The sequence below is a fragment of the Gastrolobium bilobum genome, unplaced genomic scaffold (genome assembly GCF_033153095.1).
Source record: "Gastrolobium bilobum isolate Gb01-03AN ecotype WA unplaced genomic scaffold, APGP_CSIRO_Gbil_v1 utg3268, whole genome shotgun sequence".
Taxonomy (NCBI): Eukaryota; Viridiplantae; Streptophyta; class Magnoliopsida; order Fabales; family Fabaceae; genus Gastrolobium; species Gastrolobium bilobum.
In genome coordinates this window covers 888,707-899,815 of record NW_026899992.1, presented here as the reverse complement: position 1 = coordinate 899,815, position 11,109 = coordinate 888,707, and the positions used below count along the sequence as shown (strand labels likewise).

The window sequence follows — 11,109 nt, the reverse complement described above, 5'->3', positions numbered from 1 at the left end:
TTTTTATATGTTTTCTATTTCTGACTAGAGCTAATCTTCATGTCTTGGTATAAGTAGCATTTCTTTTTTTAACGTGCAAACTTTGAAATAATTCATGAGAGAGAGTTGGAATCTATGCTCGTCATATTCCCCACTAGAGAACAAGAAGGTAAAAACAAACAGGTGATGAGAATTGGAATCTTCTGAAATACAATCTTGGACCTTCTTCAACAACCACTGATCATGCATTACTATTAATTACTATTACCATTATTATTACTAATATTATTATTATTATTATTATTGTTTAAACGGACGCTATGACCCTTGTAGGATGGATTCATGTGAAACCCGACATTAAAAATGGAAGAGAGAAGGCCAAAAATAAAATGGTGAAGGGTCTAAGATATATATATATTTCAAAGTCATGTTGAAACTAACTGAATTGCAATTTATGCGAGGGAAATTGGGTCTGACCACACACGGTTGAGAATGATTCTTATTAATAGATGGTTGTGACTGAATCATCTCCTCTACTATGCGGAATAATATATGCGATATGTTGATTTTTGACATCATTGGAGTATGGTGATTCTTCAATCATTGGCTATTAAGGAGGCTTATCAATCCTATGATGTTGTCGATCAAAATGTGTTTTCTTGGGATTGCATGTACATATTATATATGCATTTTCCTTATGAACTAAGTCTATATTTTTGGGTCTTTGAACTTATCATTTGGACTGGACTATTAATCTCGCTTAGTATGAGTTCAGATCAAATTCCAATAACTTAATTGGACTTAACAGATTGTTCAACTTCTCCATTAATATACTTCAATTGCTGATTGATTAGGTCAACTCAAGTGTAAATCATGATCCCTGGCTTCTAACTCTTCATGACTCGCCTTTAAGTATTTCTTTCTTTTTTGGTAAACAGCTTTTAAGGATTTCTATTAGCTTGTTGTCGATGCTAATACATTTGTTTGGTGCTTTTTCATGGGCTTTTATACACTTTTATTTACACAAAAAGAGTAGTTAAATTAGACATTTAGATTAATAGTTAAATAAAAGGAAGGTGGCTTGGATTAAAGAGGAAGATAAGATCCCAAGCATAAAGCTAAAGCAGAATATGAAGTTAAAAGTCAATCTAAAAATATGATGACGAGACTAGATTCTTCAATAATTATATAGCTTCCTAACTAATCCACTTAATTATTAAATAAAGACAATATCGAATGTTTTTTTTTTATCTTTTTTAAAAATACTAAACGTATATACTTTTTTATTTAATTCTTTTATTAAGTGCTAGAAGAATTACTAAGATGGTATTTATCCATGATATAGCATTACTCTAATAAATTATGAATAAGGCAATATTATGGAGAGGATTTTATACTTTTAGAGGAGTTTTCTTTTTACCAGATATTAGGAGTAGCAGAATTCACTTTTCTGTAACTTTTCTCTGCAAAATGGAAAACACTTTTGGCTACCTTTGTTGGTTTGTGGTACTGCTAGTTCAAAAGAAACACATATTCAAATACTTACTCAAGAGGTAGTTGAGGTATTGAGGATATCCTTATAAAATTAGAAAGTATTCTATGAATCTATGTTATTACTGTTTTGAGTTTGACCCAAGGGAGAATTCACTCAATGAGGGAACAGAACAAGGTTTTAAATTTGAGAAAACATCAAAGAATAATAAGATCATGGTTTTTGAATGGCCGCTACTTAAAAAGTCATACTGTTCACTACTGAAGCAATCATCATTCTAACTCAAATCTCCAATGCATACAAAAAGTTTTGAGTACAGAATAAAGTAGATCAATGAAGGGAAAGTGTTCTTTTCACCTAGACAAGTTACTCTATTTGCTGGCTTAAATCAATCAATACCAATTCTCCATTAAACAAAGTTAACCTCAAAAAGGACTTTGCTTTTAGCAATAGTTTAGTTTACATCAGTAACATTATTCTTTTCATTCTGCCCTTGGAAGATATTTGATAACCCCACTACCACAGACCAACTTTCTCTTATTTATTTATTTACTTTTTACCTAGGGATTCGATTTGAACATAGTACAACTTGATGGGACCATTGTTTTACCTTCAATGTGCTAATGATTTGCATTTTTTTTTTTTTTTTTTTAGTTACAAAATAATTCTAGACACACAAAGTGAATTAAGAATTCCATGATATAATACATAACACGTACACTCAAACACATGATGATGGAGCATTTCTTCTTTATTCTGTGTGAAACATAATGCACAGAGAAAATGTTTAGCTCTTCTAAAGCTGTGCTTTGCAGCCTTCCCCTGCAGTGCAATTCTACTTAGTACAGACTACAGAGTAGGTAGGTCTCCTTTGACAGTTAGACCTTTTGCTACAAGTCCACAACATAATAATCTAAGGTACAAACTTTCATTATTATTTTCATTTAATCAAATTCTACAAAAAAAAACAACAACTTCCACTGTAGTTCTTGAGTCCAATCATCAGAATAACAAGCTCTAATTTTATTGCTGTGCAGAAAATATAGAATCAATTAGAAGTCATGTTATCATGTTCATGTAGTCTTAAGCTTCTTTCCTTGCATTGTTATCTGACGACATCAAGGTTTGCAATGAATATTGAGCTAAAGTTTTGTAGTATTTCAGCATTGTCAAGAGACAAGAATCAGGACCAATTTGGAGGTCATTTTTTGGTTTAATTGTTTGTGAGCATAAATTTATAGAATTATGACAAGCAAATAAAGGAAACCAATATGAGATAATTGCCAAAAATCTTCGGCTCTCATTTACATTCAATGTTATTTTGAGAAATTCTCAATTTGGCCTTGACAATTTTTTGGCTTATGGTTGAGATAGACAACCCCTACCAATTCCAAAGCACTTAAATATGTCCCAAGCACAACATACCGCAACCTTCTACACCCTGACCCCAGAGAAAAAGAGAAGACAGAGAGATCAAAAGGAGCTATAGCTATAAAGACATATATATATAAAAAGGAATGAACCAAAAACTTCCTCCAAGGAGCCCCACCATCAGTAGATTATTAACAAAGGATGAACAGACTTTGCAATAATTAGGTACATCTTGAAAGATCAAAACAAAAAAAAACAAAGTCGTGAGATTAAAAAACCAAATGGGGCAAATTTGGTCAAGATTGAATCCTAATTCAACATTGCCTCTTGTTGAATCCTATCCAGCATCTGGTACACAGCTGCAGCTATATCATCCACCGATCCCAATTTGCAATCATCTTCTACCTGCAAGAAAAATTTTCAATACATTTCCACTTTAAGCTCTTAAATAGACATGGAAAAAGAAAAGAAAAAACTTCAGTCCCCAGAGGCAGAAACTGCTATTCAAAAATGCCTGAAATTCTAAGGCAACAACAACAAAGACAAACCTTAACACTGAGAGAGTAGAGGACAATTCCACCAGTGGTAGTAACATTTAAGTGCAAGATCGTGAGGCGCATGCTATGCAAACCAGACACCATCTTCAAGAGCTGCTTTGGCCGCTTCTTGGATCTTATTTTAAGGTTTGCATGGCTTTCCACCATTGTCACTTCTATGTCAGCAATACTAGACTGAACCTCACCCACGTGCTCACCTATGGCTGCAGAATTATCGCAGCCACTAGCACTTGTTGAATACTGGGGAAAAGTGAAGAACTCAGAAAAGGGCATCATCATATTTGCATCATCATCATCATCAGATTTCCCTACTGTTGCTTTCTGAGAACCAAGAAGTTGCAGCCTCTGCTCAAGCTCCTTAACAAAGTTAATAGCACCTCCAATTATAGAAGCTTGATCACCCTGCATTCACAACCCAAAAAAAGAAAAACTCAGTTCAGCAAAACCAAAATGTAGAACATTTTACAAGCACCATTTTGCAAGAAAACAAATAAGCCAATGAAGTACCCTTTGGATATAAGAGTCAGGCATTAGAGAACGAAGTACAGAAAGATACTCATTCATCTGCTTCCTTCGATTTCTCTCAACAGCAATGTGAGTCATTCTCTGGTTCTCAATTTCTTCCTTGTTCTTTCTGCTTTTGGCTCTGCGCCTCTTGGGACGAGCTTGGATGAAGGTTGAGATATCTAAGTTTTCTGTATTGTTGTTGTTGTTGTTGTTGGGGTCAGTGGTTTCTTGAAGTTCATTCAAATGGGGTAACATTGAAGTAGTGGATGATGAACTATTCAAATCTCCATAAGGATAATTCCCTGTTTGGTTCTCAAGAAAACTGATAGAACCTTGTTCTTCTTCTTTTTCAAGGTTGAGGTGGTCTTCATAACCCCAGTTGCAGTTGTACAAGTCTTTCACTCCATAACCAAATGGGTGGTCTTGTGTTTGTGGATATACCACTGCTTCTAGTGCCATGGCTTTATCTACATAACACAATTTTAAGGCCTTCAAGAGGAAGACGAAAAAAGGTACACAAATGAAGTGTTGCGAAGAATATTTGTGCTTATAAAGAAGGCCCTTCAGGATACAAATCATCAACAGTGCCTTGCACGTGAAATATTATTGACTGTAACTAAATAGAGTAATTAAATTTGTTAAAGGAAAAAATGAAAATTCAGTCGCTGCAGTCCAATGCACTAAGTTCTTTCACGATAATTTAGTGCACTAAATATTATAATGGTGTTCTTCAAATGTTTTTTCGGGAGAACATAATTATAAAATTTACTATAAATGTGTTCTCGCGAGAGGACTTAGTGTACTGAACAAATTTTTGCATCCAGTGTACACTCACTAAACCTTTTGTTAAAATTCATGAATAATTATTAGATAAATTAAAATAAGGCTAAAATATAACTTAATTCCTTAAATTTTTGGTAATATTCAAAATTACCACTTTATATTTATAATTATTTCAATTTATAACCCCTTGTACTTGGTGATGGTTACAAAATTTAACAAATGTGTTAAAATCTAGATTAACTGTGTTAACCCCACGAAAATCTAATTGTCACAAATTGAATACGGCAAAGGAAGAAGAAGGGGTAACTAAACTTACCTTGGCCACAACATCTGAGGGGTTTCCAGTGACCGTGGCTCCTTCGCCTACGTGCACATTGGAATAAGGGAGACTCAGAGAGAAATAATTGAAATAATTAAAAAATATAAAGTGGTAATTTAAAATATGACCAAAGTTGAAGGGTTAAATTTTATTTTAATCTTAAAATAATGTAATAAAAAAAGCTTACCAATCTAAGAGTTAATAAGAAATTAATATAATGTTAGCTCATTTTGATAACAATTCTACCAAAAAAAAGTTAGTTGTTTAGCATTTTTTTATGTAGATATTAGGTTTAAATTAGACTTACAATATCATAAGAAGAAGAATTTCTTGATCCTTAAATAGAATATGTTTACAACATTATTGGTATTTTTTTTATTTTTGAGAAATATTTTTTAAAAAAAATTATCTTATTGGATAAATAAACAAATTTTTTTATGCAAAGATCTATCATGATAGATTATTAAATTCACTAATTATATTTAAAACTTAATTTTATATTGTTGTTTCTCTCATAGGAACTTCCACTGTTATTCAACAATATAAAAAAATAAAAATCCAAACCCTAGATTTAAACTTTTGTGAAGTCATCATATGTAAAAAAGTACAAAAACACAATGTTGTGTTTGGATTTTTTTAATTTATGCGTGATGGAACATAAGAAAAGGAAATGAGTTGAAAAGTAATGGAATGGAATAAAGCGATATTTTCATCTTTTAGAAGATTAATAAGGATATATTAAAATAGAATTTTATTATCATGTCAGGAAGTTGAATTATAATAGATCATTTTCTTATTAACTTTTAAATCTCATATATTATCTCAATTTTGAGAGAATAAATATTGATATCTTAATTTTCAACTCTCGAATAAGAAAATCCGTCAACCTTCTCTTCGTCCACTTTTCATTTCCTTCGTTAGCTATCATCCAAACACAAAGTAAGAAAAAAAAAAGTAAAGAGGGGTAAAAAGGATACGAGAGAAAAGAAGGGATTGTACATAGGAATGTGGTGTAGTAGGTAACTAGGTATCTTTGAATTGAACTTGTAATAGAACAACATACTCGGCTCGGCAGTTTTACAACACTTGTACTCGTGTCTCTGAAAATGATATGTCGAAAAACATAATGAGGTCAGTTCCACTATGCACGCAGAAATGTTGGCATTGATGATTGGGCTCAAATTCTGCTTGCAATTCTTTATTAGTAAGTAATTTATTAATATTACCGTAAGATTTAATTTCATGATGCTTGTGACATGATTTAACCTTGAAATAAACAAAGATCAATTAAGCATCCATGAACCAAGTGTTTTTCATGTCACATTTGATGGGACTGACCACAGTCACAGCACAACAATTAGTTAAATTTAATGTATGCTTGATATAATAAACTTGGACCAATATTAATATTATGTAAATTAAACAAACAATTGATCATGCACTCGTCAAATAAAATGTTTTTACATATGTCATTTTAAATCTTTATGTTTTTACTTGCATAGAATATTGTGGAAGAAAGCGATCTTCATGCTTATCAAGAATGATAACGAAACTCGAGAGCCACATTTACTGACTAGGATTCGAGCATGAATAGCCAAGGAGCATATTCACCGAGAAGGAAACTACTCCATAGACTGGTTTGGAAACAATGTCATTGTTAAGAATGAAAGACTCTACATCTATCATAACATGCTTCAAGAAATAAACTCCATGTTTAAGTATATTTATTATGAGAGTCTAAATTTTGTTTGTTGAATCCTATCTAGCTTTTCCTTTGTGTTTGGGTATTTTCTCTTTTTATCAACCAACAAATTAAAATTAAAAAGAGAACTTTAAACTTAAATCTTTTTTATCTTGAGAATTTGGCATGATGTTACTAAAATATAAGTATATAAAATGGCTCGCTATTTTCTGCCGGAGTATGTCTACCTCGCATAAACGTGTGGACGTAATTTGCTTGAGAATATTAAGTAGAATCTCATGCTATAACTTTACAATATAAATTTTCAAGATACATAAAAATGATATAATTTATAATAAACTATAATAAATCCTCTATCCATAAGTTACTAATAGGTAAATGGTTATATTATGCTGTTCAACCATATGCACAATAGATTCGTTGAGTTCATGTAAATTGTATATTATGTAATCAGTTTTTTTTTTTTTTTACAAATAAAATGTATCATTAATCATATATATTCCTCGATTAAAAATACCTAATAGATATATAGTTAATAGTTCCAAGAAACCAATCGACGAAGCTTAGCTAGGCATAGGCTCTTAAGGCAATGTCTAGAATTTACTTATGAAAAATCAACTTAACGGAAATAGACAAATTTTTTTTTTTTTTTTTAAATATCAACGGATGTTCGAAGTTCTAATGGGTCTCACTAATCCGATTTCGGGTTTAAGTCTTTCCACCCTTCTCAGAAATCAAATTTATTACCCTTTGAGCAGGTCAAATTCTAAGATATAACCGAGATGCCATAAACCAATAACTCTTGGGTACAAACATGGTTTTTTGGGCTAACAATGGATGTGGAAGTTGGAAAAAAATGGTACTTGGGAAGATTAGATCATTGCTTTCCAGTCATGAGTGCCAAATTGGTACCACTTACCAGGAAACTAATGTAATTTAGTGCAGCGAAACACAACACACAAATAATAATTATGGCATCTAAATCCCATTGATCGATGTATTACGCTTGCTAATTATTGTTTCATAATTAGTACTTCCCCATCATTATTTGCTCTCGTGCTTCAAATCAATTTATCAACGAGATTTACATATAAAAATTTGATTATTCTTATACCAAAAAAAAAATGATTATTCTTTTATTTCGTTACAATGTTTTTATTTTTTATTTTTATGTGAGACTAATATTTATTCATAGTATTGATCGATATTGATTTTTTAAACCAATGTTTCTCACACTTCTCACCAGATTAACAATATTTTTGAAATTAATTATTAATATAGATATGTTTGAGTTAACTAAAAAATTGAATTGAATCATTAAACTTGGTTTAGTGGTTCGAATGTAAATTTTTATCTCAAGTAATTTTGTAGTTAAATTTTTATCACAAATAAAATTGTTGGAAAATAATTATTGAACGTTATTGATCTATTAAATTAAATTAAGGAATGGTTATATTTATAAAATTTTTGTTTACAAACTCTTGCAAATTATCGGAAGTACACTAGATTACATTATGTACTTCCGAGAGTATATAATATAATTTACAAAAATTTATTAAAAAAAATTTATAAATAAATCCTTGTCTTAAATTAAATAAAAGAAAGTGCAATAGCATGTTAGTCAGCAGCTAGGTTCAGCTTTCACTGTGATCACTTTATTCATACTTCTTAATTCTTATCATGCTGCAGTACGGGAAAACATAGACTACTAATCCATGGTGCAACGCGATCGAGGAACAAACTTTCAATATTACCGTCGACAATAGTTTAAAATAAAATTATAAATTATATATTTTAGAAAATATATAGTTATAATATTAAGTTTTTTTTTTTCTCTTTTATCAGAAAATACGTCTGCTAATGTGTTCTACACCTATGGAAAACTGAAGATTTGTTTGTGATTGAGAGTATAAACATAAAGATTAAGGTTATATTTGCCCCCATGAAAATAATGAAAAGAGAGACCAAAAAAAAAAAAAAAGTTAATTTCCAATCCTTTGGTTTCGACTTGCGCGTGTACAGAAAAATATAGTCTCATATTGGTTGTATGTACAACTAATGTGAGGTTTATAAAGCCTTGGGCACTCTCATCTTTTGAACTAGATTTTGGGTGGTGTATTCCAAGGTTTTTTACATGGTATCAGAGTCTCACCGCCCCCACTTTCTTTTGTGAAGCGTGTTGAGATATATAGTCTTACATTAATTGTATGAGCAACTAATGTAACTTTTATAAGAGTGGTGACCTTAAAATTCTTAACATGGTACCAAAAACCGCTACGAACCTCTAGCTTATGGAGCGTGAGCACATATGCGTTCCTCCAACATTGTGATTTGTAAGAGAATTTATAAGACAAAAAGAGAAATGGGTTCGACATTTGGTAATAATAACACGGTCGGAAGTAATTAAGAACAAGACAGATGGGGGAAAAAACAAAAGATTTAAAGGAAATGAAGGATGACACACTTTGAGATTCTTTAATAGCTGAGAGAAAAGCTTAACAATTTTGTCCAGAGAGAGAGAGAGAGAAGCACACTCTTCCATCGTCAGAAAATTTGCAGAGCAACCATGTGCTTCAAAACAAACATATATTATATACAACAAAGCTTCCAAAAAAGAGAAGGGAAACCTATCTTCGGGTTCTTATTTTTATATAATTAAATACATCAGTTAACCTACGAGGCTACAATAAACTATTCAAGTTGAATTCTGTAACACATAAATTTTGTTGTAGTGATGAATGTGCCGTTGCTTAATCTTAGGAATCAGAGGTATCATTCGTTTTCTGTGAGTTCAAAGTTCAAATTCAATGTTCAAACTGAAAGTCCATGCCTGTCTCAACCTCAGAACTTTCTCAGTTAACTAGCTGACAAGAGTTGAACATTAAAAACAAAAATGTCAATATAGGGGCAATTAATATAAGATGAAAGTTATATTTATAAATTTTTTGTTTACAAACTACAATATGTATTAGGGGTAGTACATTCCAGCACACAGTGTACCTACACAGTGTAATTTGTAAGAATTTGTAAAAAAAAAAGTTTATGAATATAATTCTACCCTTAATATAATTAGAAGTATGTCTTTCCCTTAGTTTCCAAAAAATAATAATAATTAGAAGTTAGGAAAATAAAATAAAATAAAACCCACCTCCGCACATGATAATTAATGTAGGGCATTATTAATTAACTAGAATTGTTAATATTGGCTAACCACCTACCAAAGGAAAAAAAAAATTGGCTAACCTATATATAAAACCATTAAAAGAAATTTTAGACCCAACTGGCACCTGATTGAATGATTCAAAAGAATTGTTACATATATAATAGATACGTTGAAAATGAACACTGCTAATTAACAAATAATTCCATTCGATTAATAACCCTTCTTTGTTTATTTTTTTCTCATATATACAATAACGATTAGTTTTACATTAATATATTATTTATAAGCATCTTGTCAGTATGTCATCACAAATACGTTGATCATGTGGTTAAGATGCTTATAACAAAGGGTACTGTACCAAACAAGAAATTATGCAATCATGTGATTCATGTCATCTTCTTCGTCATTTTAGTGGGGGCCTCTGTTAATTTAGTGTAGATTTATTAACTGTTATTAAATGGTAATTAAAAGCCATTAATAGACAATACAGTACGTTGTGGCTTGATCTGGTTGTTTTCATGCATAAAAACAACAATAGGAGCATATATATATATATTTATTTATGTAATGTAAACATAAGTGTGACTGCTACTGCATGTGTGAGGTATGAACTGTGAAGGTATCTTCACAAAAATCTGAAAATAAAATAATAAATAAGCAGCGATGTTGAAATCTACTTTACTTTTGACTAGCGTGATGATCTACAGCCAGCGGGTAAATAAAAGGAACTAATTCTGTTAATTATTTTGCAGCTTACTTGGGCCGAAATAGAAACTATTATTAATAGACCAAATTCCAAACAAATTCATAATTTGTATATAGAAAAGTAAGTTCATTTTAAGCGGAAATAAATGAAAAAACGTTTGTCATTTTAAAGAATAAATTTTTTTGTTATTTTAAAATACATATTTTGTGATTTTTTTATAGTTTTTTTTTCTTCACAAAATTAGGAGGAGGAAGAAAAAAGAAATATTGTGAAGAAAAGAAAAATATAAAAAAATCATCAAAACAAATTTTTTTTATTTAAAATAACACAAAATTATATAATTTAAAATGACAAATATTTTTTTCTAAACTAAAAACACACTAAAATCGTTTTTTCAGAATTTAACATAGGTCTAGCTACCTGCTTTTTAGAGTGTAAGTGTCTGTGTGTGTATTGCCAATAATTTATAAAGAATCTGTGGGATTATATAATCTATATATTAGTCCATATATCACGTTGTCATTTAGATC

At 30.7% G+C, this 11,109-nt stretch overlaps 1 protein-coding gene across 1 annotated transcript; it reads right to left on the bottom strand.

Annotated features, from left to right (window-relative positions):
* Window positions 1-3,151: 3,151 nt before the first annotated feature.
* LOC133294771 (transcription factor bHLH94-like) lies at window positions 3,152-4,365 on the bottom strand. Its single transcript, XM_061493523.1, has 3 exons — window positions 3,907-4,365; window positions 3,391-3,801; window positions 3,152-3,247 (listed from the first exon to the last, which is right to left on the bottom strand). Exons 1-3 carry the CDS (start codon window positions 4,363-4,365, stop codon window positions 3,152-3,154), a joined length of 966 nt encoding a protein of 321 aa, XP_061349507.1.
* Between the last annotated feature and the right edge of the window lie 6,744 nt (window positions 4,366-11,109).